At 41.5% G+C, this 20,147-nt stretch overlaps 4 protein-coding genes and 1 long non-coding RNA gene across 8 annotated transcripts; 3 read left to right on the top strand and 2 right to left on the bottom strand.

Annotated features, from left to right (window-relative positions):
* Positions 1 to 344: 344 nt before the first annotated feature.
* rab33a (RAB33A, member RAS oncogene family) lies at positions 345 to 5,686 on the bottom strand. Its single transcript, XM_042706939.1, has 2 exons — positions 5,312 to 5,686; positions 345 to 840 (listed from the first exon to the last, which is right to left on the bottom strand). The coding sequence occupies exons 1-2, from the start codon at positions 5,657 to 5,659 to the stop codon at positions 394 to 396; spliced, it is 795 nt and encodes a 264-aa protein (XP_042562873.1). The 5' UTR covers positions 5,660 to 5,686; the 3' UTR covers positions 345 to 393.
* A 4,096-nt stretch (positions 5,687 to 9,782) lies between these two features.
* LOC122132141 lies at positions 9,783 to 10,918 on the top strand. The gene is made up of 4 exons (XR_006152167.1): positions 9,783 to 9,862; positions 10,179 to 10,297; positions 10,427 to 10,584; positions 10,694 to 10,918. It is a non-coding gene; the product is annotated as an uncharacterized LOC122132141 (long non-coding RNA).
* Positions 10,919 to 11,435: 517 nt separating this feature from the next.
* Positions 11,436 to 12,771, top strand: timm8a (translocase of inner mitochondrial membrane 8 homolog A (yeast)). Its single transcript, XM_042706938.1, has 2 exons — positions 11,436 to 11,685; positions 12,052 to 12,771. The coding sequence occupies exons 1-2, from the start codon at positions 11,575 to 11,577 to the stop codon at positions 12,211 to 12,213; spliced, it is 273 nt and encodes a 90-aa protein (XP_042562872.1). The 5' UTR covers positions 11,436 to 11,574; the 3' UTR covers positions 12,214 to 12,771.
* Positions 12,772 to 12,909: 138 nt separating this feature from the next.
* Positions 12,910 to 17,344, bottom strand: zgc:101583 (uncharacterized protein LOC494104 homolog). 4 transcript variants are annotated; one of them, XM_042706935.1, is made up of 7 exons: positions 16,284 to 16,456; positions 15,988 to 16,140; positions 15,400 to 15,541; positions 15,202 to 15,258; positions 14,798 to 14,888; positions 14,506 to 14,666; positions 12,910 to 14,005 (listed from the first exon to the last, which is right to left on the bottom strand). In XM_042706935.1, exons 3-7 carry the CDS (start codon positions 15,539 to 15,541, stop codon positions 13,383 to 13,385), a joined length of 1,074 nt encoding a protein of 357 aa, XP_042562869.1. In that variant the 5' UTR covers positions 15,988 to 16,140; positions 16,284 to 16,456; the 3' UTR covers positions 12,910 to 13,382. The 4 variants fall into 4 exon arrangements, with proteins under 4 accessions (XP_042562869.1, XP_042562871.1, XP_042562868.1 ...); XM_042706937.1 differs by lacking the exons at positions 15,988 to 16,140; positions 16,284 to 16,456 and adding an exon at positions 17,279 to 17,344; XM_042706934.1 differs by having other exon boundaries at positions 15,988 to 16,456.
* Positions 16,511 to 18,837, top strand: mars2 (methionyl-tRNA synthetase 2, mitochondrial). The gene is made up of 3 exons (XM_042706933.1): positions 16,511 to 16,982; positions 17,055 to 17,389; positions 17,526 to 18,837. The coding sequence occupies exons 1-3, from the start codon at positions 16,706 to 16,708 to the stop codon at positions 18,714 to 18,716; spliced, it is 1,803 nt and encodes a 600-aa protein (XP_042562867.1). The 5' UTR covers positions 16,511 to 16,705; the 3' UTR covers positions 18,717 to 18,837.
* Positions 18,838 to 20,147: the final 1,310 nt, after the last annotated feature.

The raw sequence follows: 20,147 nt of genomic DNA, 5'->3' as shown, positions 1-20,147 counted from the left end.
GTCTGGTGCATGTGAAGTCAAAGTCAGCAGGCAAACAATTGTTTTCTGGCCCATTTGAGCAAAAATTGACAAATTATTTATGAAGAATCTGTCAGATTCTACTTTTCACTTGAAATATTTTGGAAATGTCTGTTTCACATTCACTTAGTTGTTAATTGTTTACCAATCCTTTTTTGGCTTGTGACCCCACTTGGATATTACATAACTCGTGACCCCATTCATTCACAGAACAGACTTTTTGGTTAATCTGTTTCACTTAACAATGTTGTGGGGGACACAGGTGTAGGCATTTCATTCGACATCAATTTGTTATGAAGGCAAGTGAAAATGCAGGATACATTTAGTTGGTTTAAATTGTGTTTTTTATTTTCTGGTATTGATCAAACATCAACATCAACATGAGCAGTTGTTTTTTGTTTCAGTTTCCTGTGACAGCTTCACTCTGTCATCTTCCCTCTCCGCATCCCTGTAGCTCAGGGATTTCTGAACTTTGAGCCGACGAACCAAGCACATAAATATAGAGTCCACATTCTGGCTCTCTATTGGGTCTTTGGCCGATGTTTCAAACAGCAGCATGTTGTGAGCGTCTGCAAACTTGAGAGCTGTGTTGGAAGGCACCTGAATCTGGCTCACCAAATCACACTTGTTGCCCACCAAAACCCGGGGAACTTTCAGTGAGACGTGGTGGCCATTGCATTCCTGGATCCATAACTTCAGATTCTGGAAGGAGGCCATTTTGGTGACATCATAGACGAAGACGACTGCGTGAACATTGCGATAATAGTGCTCCACCATACTCTTCCTGAAACGCTCTTGTCCAGCCGTGTCCCATACCTGTACCTAGAAGACAATGGTGTTCAACATTTAGGCTATATCAATCCAATTTCATGACTTACACAGTGAATACTGTGATTTAAATGTTAAAAGCTGGGGGTTCAAGTGACAAGTAGGTTGACCAATGTAAAATCCTACATCCTTATAGCACTTTTCAAACCAAACGGACGGGAACAGAGAACAGTGGTTCAGAACAGATCCTTCAACAGCACAACAGTCATTGTTCACCTGTAGGGAGCTGACAAAGGAGGGAGGTGGTTTCAGACCTTGTCAGTATGAATATTATGGACTAATCATTCTGTGGTGAATGAGGAACAAACGAGTGATTGTTTTGAGCCTGTCATCCCGTTGAAACGGAAAGGCAGGTGCTGATAATAGGTGATGCTAAAGGTGGAAATAAAAAAGTAAATAAATATCAATCACAAACCTGGCTGACTGAAACAGCACTAATGTTGGAACACAACAATGTCATCTAGTTATTAGCCTAAGTCATGTCCAGGTTTCAACGTAATGTGTTCTTTCAGTGAATGCACTGGCAAATGTGTCATGCATGGATACATCTATTTTCCATTTCAGAGCGTCAGTTTCACAGAAGGTTTAGCTACTGTACCAAGTTATCCCACCTCATTGAATAAAACTAAGTAGTGCAGATGCCTCGCCTGACCAATAAGTTAGCTTAATTTCATTCCATTGGGATACAGCTGAATAGTTGAATCTGGGGGCGAGTTCCTGCCCGTAAGGTAGTCCGCTTCAAACAAAACGAAAAAAAGCGAATGAAAGGAACTAGTCGGAAGGTCCCATTAACAAGTCTGCAGAATTCACATATACTATACCTATGTTCATTTTTATATATTAAATATAACAGTGTGTCAACACATAATTATGGCCTCCTTCACATACAGTAGGCTATTTTAAATATTTGTTATAGCAGATGCTCTCATTGACACATTAACATCATTGTATAAGATGTCTGAGCATATTAGAAAGCTGTATGATCATTACTCATTATCACGATAAAATGAATATTTTTGTGCAGGTTCTTTGAAGGAGACCAAGCTGTTTGCTCTGGTTGGCCTCAAGCCTTTTATTTTGAAGCACATTCAGCAGGAAACACTGATACAGTAGGGCAGGAATGGCAGACAGGGCCATGCTTGACATAACATACACACTGATGGTGCACTAACACACACACACACACACACACACACACACACACACACACACACACACACACACACACACACACACACACACACACACACACACACACACACACACACACACAGCATTAACACAAAGTACACAGACAAAACAATACCAGTCATTCACGTTACACTGGACACAAAAGGAGGGCATTACACATGAAATTCTAACTTAGAACATGGAACACAGTTATCCACACCATTCTAGCGCACAGCGTGATTGGAACCAACTCAGTCTCTTTAATTACGTGAAAGGACGCTCCATTGCCCCTTTAAACATTAAAATCAAAGATTTTAATTATGAAGGTCTCTTTATGTAGTATAAACTAATTTCTCTTTGAGTTTCTCTGTGTTTTATATCTGAACTACCTTGCAAGTTGAAGGGCATTTTCCCCTTTTTTTATTAAATATACGCAAGCTCTTTACCACATATTTATCACGCAGGTATTGTACATGACAAGTGGGATTCCAATAGGTTTTGAGGAGGCTACTGGTGAAAGTGTTTCACCAAAAAAAGAAGCTAGTCATTCAGCTATGTTCGAAATGTCCACTGGCCAACTATATAGTGCACTATATAGGGTACAGCAAGCGGCGCCTGTTGCGGCTGTCTTCAGCCAGTTAGGCACTGTTGTGTATCCTGCCATCCTAACTAAATTCCGCAATGCACCATGTCAGCCAACTATAACTAAACATAAAAATAAATGCTAAACAATATTCCCATACACCTAACCAGGCAGCCTCTCTCTCTCCCTCTCCTTTTATATAACATTGCTAATGCCTATATTAATCCTGATAAAATGGCCATATTGCCTACTGTTAATTGACTACCTAAAAGTACCTAAAATTGATGTCTACTAACAAAAATGTTCTCTCCCCCTTATAGCATGATCCAATTGCTAATGGATGTGGAAACATTGCTCCTCACCACCACTACTCCTCCTCATCTACGCATATGGACAGGACAGCCAAACTCTACACACTCACTCTGTCTTTTTTCTCTCCTAGTCTACACTATCTTCACTATGGGACGCTGCTGTAGTCTCTCCACCTGATCTACCTGTAGAAACCCTCTGCCCACATGCACCCATCACCACCGTACTGCCGTACACTTACTCTATCAGCACTTACCCTATGGTAGCATTTATATACAATATATATCACTGCCACCACCGACATGTTTTTCTGTTCCTACTCTCCTTACCCCTGTAACAATAACCCTATGAGCACAGTGTATACCCACTAAGCTGTTTCTGTATGTATCATGTATATACCACCTCATGTTTGTATATATATATTATGTACATCTACCGAATGCTGTGTACAACACTTGTTGTTTCCCTTCCCCTTCTGCCACACAACCCCTTCCTATATCCTATATCCTCCCGGCCGACCTCAAGCTGATGGGTCCCCCCTTATGTGCCGTGGTTCTGCTTAAGGTTCCTTCCTGACTAACAGGGAGTTTTTCCTTGCCCCTGTTGCCATTGTGCTTGCACTAAGGGGGTAGAGGCTCTGGGCTCTGTAAAGCGCCTTGAGGCTAGTTTATTGTTCTGGCGCTATATAAATAAAATTTAATTGAATTTAATTGAATTGAATCCGACATTATGTAGTGCTGTTCGAAATGTCAACTGTAAATTACATTCACTAGTGCACTACAGAACCATTGAGATACACTAAAATGTTGGGTACAGAAGCTGTGCCAGAGATGTTCTTAAAGGGGGAGAGAGAGAAATCTTAGCAGTTTTCCCGTTAACAAAAAGGTAAAATGTTGATTTTTCTGTGTGTGTTTATGTGTTTTTCCACCCATGTTTGTACTTTGTGGTTATTGTACTTCACAATCCAGACTGCCACAGCCCAATAGGAAGTTAGACAATAAGCCTTCTTTATAGTTACAGTAGCTAGCTTATAGGTTGGAGAAGTTCAACATTTTTTGGAAAAATTGCTGTCCTCTGCTGTTACAAAGTCCACCCTTTGAGTGCCTCTACCTCACTAAGCAACACCTTATACCTTGTTTGTTTAATCTGTGCTGTTGTCTTGGAGCAGAAACTTTTATGTCTCTACTGTGCCAGGCCATACATCTTAGCCAAAATATAGTCCAATACATAACCTCATTACACATTGTTAGTTTTTTGTCCATATTAAACAAACAGTGTTGTATACAGTGTTGATTGGTGAGCTTTGGAGGTGCAGTTATGTGGATTTTGTTAGATTTGGCTGTTTTCACCTGTTTCAAGTCTGTAGCTGTAATTTTATATTTACTGTTCAGATGTGAGAGATTTTAGAATCTAACTGGCAAGAATGCAAATAAGCTAATTTCCCAAAATGTTGACCTTCTCCTTTAAAAGTCAGACAGCAGACTTTCATCTTAAAAGCTAGTAGTAATGTGTATTCTTTTAAAACATTAAAACTGGTGGTTTCAATGGGGGTCATGACATTTTGTATGAAAATCTGCTTGAGTGATTACAGATGCCGTGGACCACTGATGAAAACATCCTAAAGCAACCCAGCATCCCTACCCAAGTAGATCAGCCTAGTTTTAGTTGCATCATGAGCGGGTCTAATTTGGACCTTGGCTGGACGCGCTGCTTGATGAACAGTTCCAAATCGGATCCGGGCTGGATGTGCTACTTCATGAGCGGATCCAGTTAGGGTCCACTCACGTTCTTTTTAAGCTGTCCATCCACAGTGTGTGCGCTCGAACAAAGCTCCGGTATTAATCCTGGTTCTGTAAATTGGATTTGGTGGTTCGGACTCATATAGCCTACTGTTCCAGCCAATAAACACGTTATTTCAGGAGTACGGAAGAGAAGGGTAATTTGATTGGCTGCCGAGTTTAAATATCAACCTATTTCGCCAGAATCGAGGACTGAACCTTTAATAGGCTGTCTGTGAAAAGGATATAGAAGGATGTTTGGCAGATAGACTAAGGTTAGAATGTCCTGTTTTGACCTGAGGACTCGAAGAAAAGGGGAGTGAGGCTACGTTTGCCCAGTGTTACTTTCCACCCAGTAGACACAAATTCGAGCAAAACTATGAACATATGTTAGCCCGTAGAACGTCATGCCTATCTAGGCTAAATAATAGACATACAAGCTACTAAATCAACACAACACAAGCTTTATGTAGTTTCAGATAGCAACAGTAAACTCGCTGTGTAGCCAGTCCGCTTCGCCTTGGTTTTGCCCATCTTAACCCGCTTTTTGAAAGACCGGATCACCTTTTACAAACGAACGGACTCACAGATTAACAAATAGGCTACAGCGCTATCTTGTTCTCACCTTGATGATCTCACCGTCAATCTCCACAGCTTTCTCTCTGAAATCCACACCGATCGTGGCCTCCGTTTTTTCGGGAAAGCTACCGCCAGTGAATCGGAAGGTTAGACACGTCTTGCCGACATTTGAATCCCCTATTACAATAATTTTGATAATTCGCGTCCTGACACTATTAACTAAAGATGAACTCAATTTTACAGATGATGTGAGATCAGGATTTGTCACGTCTTCCCTATTCACCACTTTTGCCATAACGAAGCAATGATGCCAGCGATCAATGATGAGGAGGTGAAAGGGAGGGGTGGAGAGAAGAGACAAATGCACTCCCAGATGTGTGGGATACGTCTTCATTTGCCTAACATTCGAAAATGATTTAACGCCAGCCTAGGCTACATACAGACATCCATTGGATTTGGATCAAGTTACCCAAATAGCTTGCTTATAGGAGCAGGTGCAGTGAGCAACGCCCAAATTAGCCTGATATTCTATCAAGCCTACAAATGAATGGATTCACAGGTCCACCATGTAAAAAGCAATTGTTTAGGACTACATTCCCAATTCATTATTATTATTAATAATAATAATAATAATAATAATAATAATAATAAACTAAATAGGCCTTTGAATTTATTGTAAGAGAAATGGCTAATGCTTTATTTAGCCTAGTGTAGGTTTGTTCAGCAACTGTGACTTGCAGTAAACATGCAGTAAACATTCAGTAAATTGTCAGTGGGCGGGGACTAGTGGGCAAGGGACTTCAACCTGCCGCTGTCTCACCAATCAGATCAGAAATGCATATAGTGGATGTCTAACGTGAACAGCTAAACGTAATACATTTCAATCAGAGTGTGAGTAGTTGGTCGGAGATTATTGAGGTAGTAAGCAATGGATGTCAACTCAGATTTTTTGTTGCAAAATTATTTTGTTAGGTTGCCATTTGAGCAACAAGAGAGGAGAATGCCATTGTTGTTCAAGCAAGCTCGGCTGGAGTTGTATATATGTATATATCTTTAATACCAATCATCCAATGTTTGTGAAAGAGATTGTTACTTCGACTATACTTCGTGTTATGAGGAGGTAGGCTCGTTCCCAATGTTCAGTTTGTTTTGTACACAGGCCTACTTACACTGTCAGACCATCTATGGATGTTAGGACAATCATTTATGATTTTAATTTTGCTCACCCGCAAGCCTACAATTTTTGCAAACCATCCCCATTTTTAGTCAATCCCTTGCATTGTAAGACATATGTTAGCTGGATTATATCATACTTAGTTTGATCTTTGCCACATTTTCTTTGTTTTATAGTAAGTGATGACACGATTTGGACAATGAAACTGACAATATTATATTAAACACCTAATTATCGTGGTGCAAAGAGATTAGACACACCTTTACTGTAACATAGGTTTATCACTGTATAGCCATCTGTGAATCAGAAGAAGGAGAAATGATAAAAATGGGCCATCCCTAAGACAGTTTATACACTTCGCCATTGATAGATAGATAGATGGATAGACAGAGACTGTACTTAGAGTACTTTCTCCCAAGGCAAACTGCAGTGTTGCAGCAATTCAAGAAAATCACAAAAGTACACATATGGAGGATGAAAGGGGCCACATTAATTCAATTTTATTTATATAGCGCCAGAACAATACAATTGTCTCAAGGCGCTTTGCAGGGCCCAGAGCCTGGACCCCCTTAGTGCAAGCACAATGGCAACAGGGGCAAGGAAAAACTCCCTGTTAGTCAGGAAGGAACCTTAAGCAGACCCACGGCACATAAGGGGGGGCCCATCTGCTTGAGGTTGGCCGGGAGGAGATAGGAAGGGGGGATGGGGGAGGGTTGTGTGGCAGAAGGGGAAGGGAAACAACAAGTGTTGTACAAAGCATTCGGTAGATGTACATAATATATTTACAAACATCAGGTGGTATATACATGATACATACAGAAACAGCTTAGTGGGTATACACTGTGCTCATAGGGTTACTGTTACAGGGGTAAGGGGAGTAGGAACAGAGAAACATGTCGGTGGTGGCAGTAATATATATTGAATATAAATGCTAGCATAGGGTATGGGGTAGAGTACGTTTACAGCAGTACGGTGGTGATGGGTGCATGTGGGCCGAGGGTTTCTACCGGTAGACCGGATGGAGAGACTACAGCAAAGTCCCACAGCAAAGAAAGTCTAGATTAGGAGAGAAAGAAAAAGAACAGTGAGTGGGTTATTATAGGCATTAGCAATGTGATAAGAAAGGAGAGGGAGAGGGAGAGAGAGAGAGGCTGCCTGTCTGGGTGTATGGGAATTTTATTTAGTATTTAGTTGGCTGGTGACAGTCGCAAAACGCGCCGTGTGCTGTACCCGGGATCTGTCGCACTCCTTCACGGTACAACATACGCTGTCTGTAGCCCAGTTTTGTTGATTAGGGGGGTATTGCATGTGTTTAGATGTGTTTAGTTATGCTGGCATTTAGCATTTAGTTTGGTTTGGCATTTAGTTTGGTTTGGCATTAGTTATGTTTAGTTATGCTGGCATTTAGCAATTAGTTTGGTTTAGTACATATGGAGATTTTAGTCGTAAGCTTTGTTAGGGTTGCAGGGTACAACATACGCTGTCTGTAGCCCAGTGTTATACATTTTTATTTTCAATTCTAGTGAGTTCAGATATGTCTAGTTATGCTTGCTGACTGGCTGGCCCAGCAGCTTGTGGCTATAGGATGCACTAAAGAGGAATGTCTTTAGTCTCGATTTGAATATAGGTAGGGTGTCTGCATCTCGGATGGAGGCAGGGAGATTGTTCCAGAGGAGGGGGGCTCGGTAGCTCCTACTGTGGTTTTTGATATTCTTGGAATTACAAGGAGGCCTGCACTCTGGGAACGGAGCGGTCTTGGAGGGCAGTAGGGGACAACTAATTCCTTAAGGTAGTTTGGATCCAGGTCATTTAGGGCTTTGTATGTTAGCAGGAGTACTTTTAAATCAATTCTACTTTTGACATGGAGCCAATGCAGAGAGGCAAGTACAGGTGAGATGTGCTCATATTTTTTAGTTCTGGTGAGCAGCAGCGTTCTGTATAAGTTGGAGGCTCTTTATTGAGTTGATGCTGTATCCAGACAGGAGAGCATTGCAGTAATCTAGTCGGGAAGTAATAAATGCGTAGATTAGTTTTTCTGCATCTTGGAGGGATAGGACTTTTCTATTTTTGTACTAAGGTCTAGGAGAACTAGTATTGAGGTGCACCCATGATCGGATGCGATTAGTAGGTCATTCAGGACTTTGACTAAGGCCGTTTCAAGTAAGTAGTTAAATTAACAGAAAGCAGAACATACAATTAATGAAAAAAAAACAGCCAAAGTGAAAATAAGAGCAGATAGGAGAGGGCAGATATAAAGTCTCCTGTCCAGATGTAACAATAGCCAGCAGGGACAGTTTTTTAGCCTTCTTGCTAGCACGCACGCCCGCCTCCCATGCCCAAAGTTGTGAGCTTAAGTCCACTGCGGGACTGTGCTTGTGTCCACTGCGGGACTGTGCTTGAGTCCACTGCGGGACTGTGCTTGAGTCCACTGCGGGACTGTGCTTGTCCACACAATGCAGGTTACACAGATCAGATGCATAAGAAGCCCATGACACTGTTGGAGCTACCATCTGAAACTACTTAATGCACATATCTCTGTACCTTTCTCCTGTACTTTTTCTTACTGACCAAATTCATTGAAAATTAAATCCAGGGAGATTTTTGGCATGTGTAAACACTACAATATTTGTACAAGTTCTATCTGGCGCAGTCACACAATTTCAGCTCAATCCCGTACCTCATCAACTACCATCAGCATAACTCAGCAGGTAAAGCAAAAAATTCCTAACTGTGAGTTGTTTTGTACTGCATACTATTTTAACCATAAACCTTAACTTGCCTACTCTCCAGTGTAGGTTTAATAAGTAGGCTGAAGCATATTGTGTCCAACCGAGCGGATAGTGCACCGTCCCCTTTGGGCCTTGAATGTGGTGAGTATTACTACCATTTAGGGGAAAACTGAATATTCACTTACCCGCCAAATCTGAGATTCCAAGTCTAAATAATTAGAATACGCTAGCCCTGTTGATAAGCTGAAGCTGGCTATTCTACACATGTCATGATGTGAGAAGTTACAACACTGAATTTATTTATTTTGTTTCATAGACAGTACAGACTACCAAAGGTTTGCGTTACACAACGACTGTGCAAAAGCTGAGCATTTCATTTTTGTCTCTCAACAAAACCAGGAAGCTCCATCATCAAAACCTGGTTCAACTGTATGGTGTTTGTAAAGAAAGACTAATTTACATTATCACGTTCCTCTCAAACTAATGTTTGCAGACTTTTCTTCGGGATACCCTGAAAAATCCTACCCCTATTCACCTCGTACAGATTTGCAAGGATGTGACTGAAGGAATGGCCTATCTGGAGTCTCAACAGTTCATCCACAGAAAGTAATTTGATTAACTTTTTTCAGGCTGCAAGGAACTGTTTGGTAGCTGCCAATGGAGCCATCAAAGTGACTGACTTTGGTCTGTCAAGGTACTGCAGTGTGTCTGTGCTGTGATGAGTGGTTATGACTGAGAATTGCATTCAGTATATTCACAACAAGGAAACGCCCAGCCAAAGGATATTGAATATTTGTAATCCTTTGGTATCAGATCTGTGATTAGATATATCCGGTTCCTATAGAAACCAGCGGGTGTAGCATGGTGCTATCAACACCAAGGTCATGAGCTCCATATCCAGGGAGCATACATACAGATACAATGCATACCTGCACTACACTGTATGTTGCTTTGAATAAAACCCTCTGCTTAACGAGTAAATGTAATGATCTGATCTGTTTTCCATTTAGGTATGTGGTGGATGATGAGTGTACTAGTTCTGCGGGAACAAAGTTCCCAGTGCGTTGGTCTCCTCCTGAAGTTCTGCTGTACTGCAAGTTCAGTAGCAAGTCTGATATCTGGGCATATGGTCAGTCATCATAGTCATATATCATATCATAGTCATACTCCAGTAATCATTCTAGATCATCAACATATTTTCTCTTATCTGAGTGTAATAATGAAAATAAAGACATATGAAATCATGTGATGTTTGCAGGTGTCCTAATGTGGGAGATATACACTTTGGGGAAAATGCATTAGGAAAGGTTGAATAACTCAGAGATAGTGGAGAAAGTGTCAACTGGTCTGTGCCTGTATCGCCCCCAACTGGCCAATGAGAGAGTCTACACAATCATGAGCACTTGCTGGCGAGAAGTATAGTTGTATACATTTTATGAATACTTCATGCAAGAATATCTGATTTATTTTCTGCATGCGCACTGCTCAGTCTAATCTCAGTTCTCTCTCTGGGATCCATCCATAGAAAGCAGAAGAACAACCACCCTTCCAAGAGAGTCTACTGTGAAGAACTAAGCAAGATGTACAGACAAACATTCACCCTCAATGTTCCTCTGGGAACCCAAATACTGTGAATAACTGAATGTGTGTTTACCAGGCCTGTGGTTTTATCACCAATCTATATTTTTGACAATATGATCATTAATTGCAATATTTTATTATTGTTGATGTAAATGTATGATATTATTATTATTATTATTATCATTATCATTATTATTATTATTCTTATTATATCATTACTGTCATGGGGGTTGTGATTCATTTGTATGTTATTCCTGAGATTTGAATAAATATGAATTAATAAGCTAGTAGCCTACCGTTATTTCTATATTTCATTGCTTCAAGTAGAAGACTCCCTGGCATGTTACATATTAGAAACAAAAAGTAAACAATCTGGGGATACTTATCATCTGAATTCCTTTATAAATAGTTATGCATAAACATATGTATACATATATATATATATATTACAATTCTTCAACATGTCTTCCTTGTATCTTTAAACAAAACGGCCTTCGTGAAATATTCAGTTTTTACAGATCACATGCATTAACCTTGTCTTCTTGTGATTTATGTAAGAGAAGACTAAACATTTTTGATGTAGGCCACTCAGGAATGATGACAGCTAAGAGTACTATCCAGAACCATGCAAAACTCCGTTGTCCAATCGTTGAATTCTAATGAACACATATGCAATGTGATTGGGCAAACTACTTTCCGTTTCCTGTGATGTAAGCAGACCATCGAGACACGTGAAGGTCAGGATCTGCAGTTATATTCGCGCACAATTGTTTTATTTACATCTTTAGACGTTTGTAGCGAAGCCAGTGTTTTAAGAAAGTGGCAATGGAAGGTCAAGGAGTAACAGCAGATCCGCAGCTGCAGCATTTCATCGAAATCGAGTCACAAAAGCAGAGGTTTCAGCAGCTGGTTCATCAAATGACTGAAGTGTGTTGGGTAAGTGAAGTGGGTAGTGTGGGGTTGGCTATTACCCAGCTAACGCTAGCTTACCCATTTGTAGCGATTAACTTAGTTGTAGACACGCGAGCTTGGGAAACGGAAGACGGATAAAGGTAAAACAAGAGGCTCAACATTATAGCATTTAGGTTTTTCAATGTAACATTGATAACATAATTATACGATACGTGTTGTACAAGGCTAGCTATTGCTAACATTTGGGCCTGCCCCTCCTTAGATAGATACTTAAGGACATTTAGGAACTGGTTAATAAATTAGCTCGCATAACACTCATTTACAGACTCATTATGTCTATTGACTATTGAAAAACGCAACTAACAGGTATGTGTTGTCTTGCTATTCTAGGAAAAATGTATGGAAAAACCGGGCCCCAAGCTAGACTCAAGGACGGAGGTCTGCTTTGTGAACTGTGTCGAACGATTCATTGACACAAGCCAGTTTATTCTTAACAGACTCGAGCAAACCCAAAGGAGTAGAGGGTCCTTCTCAGAGTCGATGTCCGAATAGCGGCATGAACGCTAAATGGACTAACGACACAAATCAGCGTCCGGCCACCAAGTTTGGCTTGGATAACTCCAAGCTTGCGTGTATACTGTGAGGTGAGACCCAATAAACTAATCAATTGTGACATTTTGAAGACAAAGTGCCACATATTCTGCATTATGTCCTCAAACCACTGTTACCCATGGGGGGGAATTGTGAAGCGGCATTTCTGTGAGAGGATCTGTCATCGTTGACCTCTTAGGAGTCAAGCAAAGAAGGTGCCATTTCTGGAATCATTTCACTTGGAGGTATCCTCTCACACATGGTTTTGTCTTACTTGTTCTGGAAAAATGAGGACTTCTGCGAGACATTTACCTCTAAGCCACTGAGTATCACTTGGACACTTGGGTTTGTTTCATGTTTGTTGTGGGGAATGATGGAATGTGTCCTCTCAGATGAGTCATGTAATTGTACATTGGCAATAAAAGAAAACAAAAAAAAGTGTCATTGTTTTGTAATTTTTGTGAAAATTATAAAGCATAAGTTAAAAGTCTATTAAAAGACCAGATGAAGTTGCACAGTGTATAGGTTAATTGAATATTCTGTCACTACCAATAAGGTCACTATTCTACTTATAAACAGTTATCTTGAGCAATGTTTATTACATTAGTGACATGCAACACACATATTGTAAGTAAGTAGTCTGAAATTAGACAGCAATCTAATATGACTGATTTTAATCATAGCAATATTTTCTACACAAAATACTAGTACACGGCTTGGTCATATAAAAAAATGTGCACTGGCACACAATCATTGTATGTTTTCAGTACCCTTCAGATGAAATTCTAATCAGGCGGCATACCTTCATTCCTAGCTTTGGAAATAAATATACAGTATAATATACAATATAAGTTAATGTAATGCTTTTTTGGAATGTGTTAAAAAAGTACCAGCTACATCACACATGAAGTCAAACAGAAAAAGAACTTGCAGCAAAGCATGATATTTAAAAACATTGCATACAGTACTTAATGCGCCACCAATTAAGGGAAAAGCTGCATTTTCAGCACTACTGGCGTACAAAGGCAAACAGGGCAGAATTATTACAGTGTTCTACGAGTGTTTCGCAGCACAGTTCCTGCCACTCACTGCTGGGAAAATACGTAAACGCTTTGGTTCTGTCTTTTGTGTTAGATTGTGAGCGTACCATTGTTTCTCCTGTCCGTGCCAGTGTCCCGGGGTGCCTTTCTGTTCTCTGGGAAGTCCTGATTGGGCAGTGGCTCATATGGCTGAGCCCACGGGGAACTCTGAGGCACCTGACGCAGGTACAGAGGTAATGAATCCCATGTGAAGGTGATGTCCTTAAAAGCGTGAAGGAGAAAGATGCCCAAGATGATGGTGAAAAAGCCACTGATGGTGCCCAAGGCCCCGTCCGCAGTCATCCGCAGCCACTCCTTGAACAGGATGGCTGAACAGGCCATGACAGATGTGGTGAAAAACACGTAGTAGATCGGTGTGACTATGGATGTGTTGAAGATGTCCAGGGCTTTGTTCAAGTAGCTGATCTGGATACTGATGCAGAGCACCAGGCACACCAGTAAACACCAAAACAGAGGCTCCTTCAGCACCGCAGTGCCTGCAAACAGTTCTTTGATCCCAATGCCAAGGCCCTTGACACAGGACACAGACAGGGAGCCGATGACGGAGCAGATGAGGATGTAGACGAGGACGTTCTTCTGGCCGTACCGCGGAGCCACAAAGAAGATCAGCGCCAAGCTGCTTGCCACTATACACACGGCGAATACAATGAACCCTGTCCAAAAAAATGCAAATGGTGAAAAAAGGTCCGGTTCTCATAAACTGATCATTTCTGAACCGTGTTCATACATGCATGTGTATGTATGAGGAGCAAAGCATGAGCAGCAGTATACATTAGTGTACTGTACCTGGGTCTTTGAGTTATATGAGGAGCAAAGCGTGAGCAGCAGTATAGATTAGAGTACTGTACCTGGGTCTTTGAGTTATATGAGGAGCAAAGCATGAGCAGCAGTATAGATTAGAGTACTGTACCTGGGTCTTTGAGCTATATGAGGAGCAAAGCATGAGCAGCAGTATAGATTAGAGTACTGTACCTGGGTCTTTGAGCTATATGAGGAGCAAAGCATGAGCAGCAGTATAGATTACTGTACCTGGGTCTTTGAGTTATATGAGGAGCAAAGCATGAGCAGCAGTATAGATTAGTGTACTGTACCTGGGTCTTTGAGTTATATGAGGAGCAAAGCATGAGCAGCAGTATAGATTAGAGTACTATACCTGGGTCTTTGAGCTTCTCTGCCATGGCATTCAGAGAGCCCACCTCCTCCTCTTGAGGTGCGTGAATCACCATCACGGTGGTCCCCAGGATGCAAAGCAGACAGCCGATCTTCCCGTGAACATTCAGCCGTTCATCGAGGAAGTAGGAGGACAACACCGCACTATGGCATACGATAAGAAAAAGCCACCTTGACAAGCTTGACAAAACAGAACGATACGTAACAAACCAAAAACACATGTATGTATCTCAAAGAATAGAAGAGGCACTTTAGCTTGATGTGAAATCACACACCTCACCAAAACACTCAGTGCTCCAAGTGGTGTCACCAATGTGGCCGGGGCAAAGGCATATGCGGCAAAATTGGCAGCTTCTCCTACTCCCACTGGCAAACGGTAAAGATCAGAGGAGAGTAAACATTATTTGATCTCTTTTGGAATGTAAATTAAAAACAGCATATTACCGCTAAAAGCTGTATTTCTGTCTATCCACCAACAGGAAGCTATGGATGCTCTACACCATTTTTGATCTGATTTCATGAGTGTTTCTTTGTGTCAGATTTAGTAACAATACTGACCCCCACAGTGACTTCCCCTTGACTATGTGAAAACAAAGACCACAATGTTCAAGACAAATAAGATGATCATTGTGTAAAACTGCATAAGATCAAAGCAGCAACAACGGGTTTAGCCACTTACTTGTTATAAGTCCAGCCCACCATAACCACTCTTTCAGGTAAGCATATCCCCCCTGACCTAAACAAGAATAGAGGGGCATCAGAATTGTCTTGGTCAGAATCAGGAGTGCCGTCTACTTGAAATACATTTTACATGCAATTTCATAGGTTGATTAACTGGTGTCCTAGCAGCATGTAGAAAAACATCACATAGGCCTACCCGCTCTCATAGACCCTTTGCTTGACAAGCGTAACAACCCCTTTTTCTTCAAAATAAAGCTTCCTCCAATGAAGAGACAGGAACTGACAGCCAAAGACAATCCAATGTAGAAGTCAAACCGAGTCACAACATCAGTATCCATCTACAAAAGCAAATATAATTTCAAGTATTAAGACATTCGGTTAATATCGAATAACGTTCATTAGAAACTACCGACATTCTGAATTTTCTTTGATAAGTGCATTAGGTCGCTGATTTTAGCTATCCCCGAATCATGTGATTCACACACGCGCTTGTGCTTCAAGTTTTGCGCACTGAGGCTACCCTAGTTTAACGTTTAATAAATCGTGTCAGCGTATGAACCACAGACATAACGACATTTTGTTTCATATCAACGGTACCGTTACCATCCAGTAATAGTAGCCTACACAATCAGCGGCTTAACTAAAGTGTCAGGTTTACTAGTGATGTAAAATTTAGAAACGCCATAACGGATATATTTTTGATTCTCTTACGTTTGGAAATTACCAATCTAATTACCAATTAAAGGCGATAAGTATATTTAAAAAAGAGTCCGTATTTACAAACCTTGGCTAACTTCTCGCTTAATCCGTTCGCTTTAAACCAATGTCTGTTCAGACAGCCGTGTATAAACCAAACTTCCTGGAGTCGAGTCTTTTGGTGTGAAAATAGATCCGTTTTCTCCCCTCTTGCTGTAATCTTATTTAGGTGTTGTCACTGCTGGTGGTTTGATAGTGAAAGGATCAGCATATTAACGTTAACAAGTCTGAGGATATCAAGTCTTTCTAGACGGAAGAAAATGTAACTTTGTTAATGTTAGTTGCCTATAGCATGTATTAGTCAGCTAATCTTTCATCATGTACCTTTCATCATGAGAAAATCGAAATAAAATTGAGAATGTTCCACAATGCATATCGTCGTATACATGACTGCGTTGCAAGTCGTCGATGATTTTAAACAAGTGTCAACTGTAAACGGATAACTCTTAATACTATCATATGAGATATCAGGTGAGGTTAGTAGCTAGTGCCTCCTGGTGGCAAATGGGTTTGACAATTTGACGTCAGCTCGTATTACGCCCTTCCCGGAAGTGGCTAGTGTAACATTGGCTAGTGTAACATTGAGGCATGCAGAGGCTATGCAGTCTCTCTTGTGTGACCGAGTTATGGGGAAATCCACAGTTAAAGCCTTGGAATAGAAACAATGAAATGCGTGGTTAATTTAGGTGTTATAGAAAGATCAATTCACCAACACAGCCTTGTCTAGGAAGTCGCAAAGGGTCGACATGAAGGTGAAACCACATCTCACTGTGCTAGCACGTTGTTTTGATTCAGTAAGATCACGGAGTCAGGTCTCCTCAAATTTACTTTCCAAGTGGAGCTATCTAAGGATCTCATCGCGATTCACGCACACAGATAGCTCTGGAAAAGTCTTTTATATAACAACCCCCATTTTCTATGTAAATGCAGCTCCCCACATTGGCCACCTTTATTCAGCCGCAATAGCTGATTGTTTGCATAGGTCCAGAGTCTTGCGAGGATTTAACTCAAGATTTGCAACTGGTAAGTGAAAGGAGACTGAATGTGTGTGTGTGTGTTTTTAATGAAACATTCTGATTCTGATGTGTCTTTCAGGCACTGACGAACATGGTCTGAAGATTCAACAAGCCGCAGAGTCCGTACATAAGGATCCCCTCAGATTCTGCAATGAAGTATCTGAGAGATTTAAACACCTCTTTGTAAGAAGCAACATTTCATGCACTGATTTCATCAGAACTACAGAAGATAGACACCACCGCACAGTTGAGCATTTCTGGACTGTACTTCAGAAAAAAGGGTTCCTCTACAAAGGGACTTACGAAGGCTGGTACTCCACACAGGATGAAAGCTTTCTCACACCAACTCAGGTCACCGAAGCCACCGATGTCAATGGCAATGAAATAAAGATTTCCATTGAGAGTGGTCACAAGGTCTGGTTTATGATGTTCTCTAATAATGAAAAAAAAGGCTATGGTTATGACCCGCCAATTATGTAGGGGAATGGTATTGTCTTCGGTGATGACACTTTCCAGTAGTGTCCCTTAACTCACTCTTTTCTTGCCTTAGGTGGAGTGGATGAAAGAGGAAAACTACATGTTCCGACTCTCGGAGTTCCGTTCTCCTCTACAGCAGTGGCTGAAGGAGAATCCAAGTGCAGTGCAGCCAGAGAAGTTTCGCCACATGGCCCTCCAGTGGCTCGACGACGACCTGCCAGACTTGTCTGTCTCCCGACAGAAAAGCCGACTTCAGTGGGGAATTGCTGTCCCCGGCGACCCAGAGCAAACGATCTACGTGTGGTTAGATGCCTTGGTGAACTACCTCACAGTAGTTGGCTACCCGGAGAGCCACAGTTTGTGGTGGAGTGCTGCCCACCATATTGTTGGAAAGGACATCCTCAAATTCCATGCTATATACTGGCCAGCATTTCTTATGGCAGCGGGATTGCCACTTCCACAAGTGGTAAATGTGCACTCTCACTGGACTGTACAGGGTAAGAAGATGTCAAAGAGCCTGGGTAATGTGGTGGACCCTTTTGACACATCAGAGAGATACACCGTGGATGGCCTGAGATATTTCCTTCTTAGACAAGGGGTACCAGAGCATGACTGTGACTATGATGATACCAAACTGGTAAAGCTGCTGAACAGCGAGCTAGCAGATGCTCTTGGAGGACTGCTGAACCGATGCACAGCTCCTACACTGAATCCTGCCCAAGTGTATCCCTATTTCTGCTCCAGCTCCTTCCCCAAGGGCTGCACCAAAGAACCCAAAGGAAGGGCCAAGCCAGAAGATTACAAAATGGTCGAGTCAGTCACTGAACTTCCAACAGTGGTGCAGGAACACTTCGAGAGCCTGCACATCTACAAGGCTCTTGAGGCCATCAGTGCATGTGTGCGGCAGACAAATGGCTTCGTCCAGAGGCACGCACCATGGAAGCTTGATTGCACTGAAGCCTGTGACAAACAGTGGCATGACACCATCCTCCATGTGTCCATGGAATGTCTGAGGGTTTATGGGACTCTCCTTCAGCCTGTGGTGCCAGGACTGGCCGATAAGCTGCTCTGCAGGCTTGGGGTGAGGCCGGAGGAGCGCACCTGGGAGGCAGTCCACTTCCTGGAGAAGTACCGCGGGAGGAAGTGTCCTTTTGAAGGGCGTACGCTGGGCCCTGACAGGGGGGTACTTTTCACCCGCCTTGAAAGAGACATGGGGAAAGAGAAGCCCAAAAAGAGCAAGAAAAATAAACTTAACTCTCAATAAATGATTACCTCATGCTGCTTCTTGTTGCTGCTACCAATAGTTTGTTAAATGCAGATTTGTCTCATTTTTAAGGCTTGTGTTGCGGTTTCACACAATAACAAGCAAATTTCACTCTGATCCTCTAGATAGAAGCACATATTAGCAGAATTACCCTTGGCTAAGGTGAGACATTAAGCAGGTGTATTAGATTTACACTTAATATTTCCATGCAGACACCAAATAAACAAGAGCCACCCAAGACAAACAGGATATATTATTATATATAATGGTCTTCTGCATTTCATGCATCCTGATTCTTGCATTAGTTTACAGTTGGCTCTGTTATCTTAACAGGAACAGTTGAGAAATGATGCAGTGAATGGAATATTACTAAACATATAATTTAAAAAAGTTTATGATTATTACTCGATGTTTTGATAATGGAACCCACTTATCAACCATTAAATGGCAGATCATTTCCTTGGTGGTGTTCTGGTAGGCCTGTGGGTGCTAGCTGAAAACAAATCGGTTGTCATAGTTGTCAAATGCTCGTCATGCAACAAGGAAACTATTTTGATGGAAAAGTTTTTATTTTTGGTCAGCAGGAGTTTCCCAATCTTTTCTGTCCAAGTACTACCTGCCCATGGCTGGCTGAATGACCTCCACTGCATTCAGTCCTGGGCTGCACACTACTGAATCAAGCCCTGCAGTGATCCACACTTATCTCCAAGACCAACTGTGAAGCGACAGTTTTCAGCCATAAGTACAAAGTATGTGGCAGAGCACAAAATAAAACCATAACACGTACACATCATAGACCAAGGCATAAAACAGACATGATTTTTTTAATGAGAAATACACCAAACTGAAAAAATTGTACAAATTGAAATAAAATAAAAATTGCATTATTCTTATAATTTCTTGCACTTCTTTTTTACATAAACTCTTCCATTGTATATTCCATGATCACTATTTCACAGCAGAGGGCCTTTCCTGGAGATCGTTATTACATGTCTGAGGTGAAGTCAGCTTGATTTCAGCCCATATCGGAGCGCTGTACACAGGCTACAGGTCATTATAGCATTCAGTGAACCACCGGCACAGTCCTCTCAAACGTAGACCTCTGCATGGTCTGAGCAAACTGCCTCTGCAAAGGAAATGTCTGCTTGGGCATATCCACATCTGCACCTCTCTCCTCTTGACAGAAACATACGTGCATACACACACACACACACACGTTACACACACACACACACAGTCTTGCTTTCTATCAGTAATAGGGGGCTGTGTTCTGTCCATGTTGTGTATCTGGTTAGATGAAGAAACACAGTCTTGCTTTCTCGCAGTAATAGGGGGCTGTGTTCTGTCCATGTTGTGTATCTGGTTGGATGAAGAAAGTCTTTTTTTTTCTCTCTCAGTAATAGGGAGCTGTGTTCTGTCCAGGTTGTGTAT

This window comes from Clupea harengus, unplaced genomic scaffold (assembly GCF_900700415.2).
Source record: "Clupea harengus unplaced genomic scaffold, Ch_v2.0.2, whole genome shotgun sequence".
Classification (NCBI taxonomy): Eukaryota; Metazoa; Chordata; class Actinopteri; order Clupeiformes; family Clupeidae; genus Clupea; species Clupea harengus.
The sequence above is the reverse complement of the archived record's forward strand: the minus strand, read 5'-3'. Positions and strand labels throughout refer to the sequence as shown.

Excerpts from the sequence above, each read along its gene's own strand:
- rab33a (XM_042706939.1), bottom strand. The coding sequence starts at position 5,659 with ATGAAGACGTATCCCACACATCTGGGAGTGCATTTGTCTCTTCTCTCC. Across the intron at positions 841-5,311 it reads TTGACGGTGAGATCATCAAG|GTACAGGTATGGGACACGGC; the intron begins GTGAGAACAAGA and ends ATTGTCTTCTAG.
- timm8a (XM_042706938.1), top strand. The coding sequence starts at position 11,575 with ATGGAAGGTCAAGGAGTAACAGCAGATCCGCAGCTGCAGCATTTCATC. Across the intron at positions 11,686-12,051 it reads AAATGACTGAAGTGTGTTGG|GAAAAATGTATGGAAAAACC; the intron begins GTAAGTGAAGTG and ends TTGCTATTCTAG.
- zgc:101583 (XM_042706937.1), bottom strand. The coding sequence starts at position 15,541 with ATGGATACTGATGTTGTGACTCGGTTTGACTTCTACATTGGATTGTCT. Across the intron at positions 14,889-15,201 it reads GTGGGCTGGACTTATAACAA|TGGGAGTAGGAGAAGCTGCC; the intron begins GTAAGTGGCTAA and ends ACCGTTTGCCAG. Across the intron at positions 14,006-14,505 it reads AGAGAAGCTCAAAGACCCAG|GGTTCATTGTATTCGCCGTG; the intron begins GTATAGTACTCT and ends TTTTTTGGACAG.
- mars2 (XM_042706933.1), top strand. The coding sequence starts at position 16,706 with ATGAAGGTGAAACCACATCTCACTGTGCTAGCACGTTGTTTTGATTCA. Across the intron at positions 16,983-17,054 it reads TAACTCAAGATTTGCAACTG|GCACTGACGAACATGGTCTG; the intron begins GTAAGTGAAAGG and ends TGTGTCTTTCAG. Across the intron at positions 17,390-17,525 it reads CCATTGAGAGTGGTCACAAG|GTGGAGTGGATGAAAGAGGA; the intron begins GTCTGGTTTATG and ends TTCTTGCCTTAG.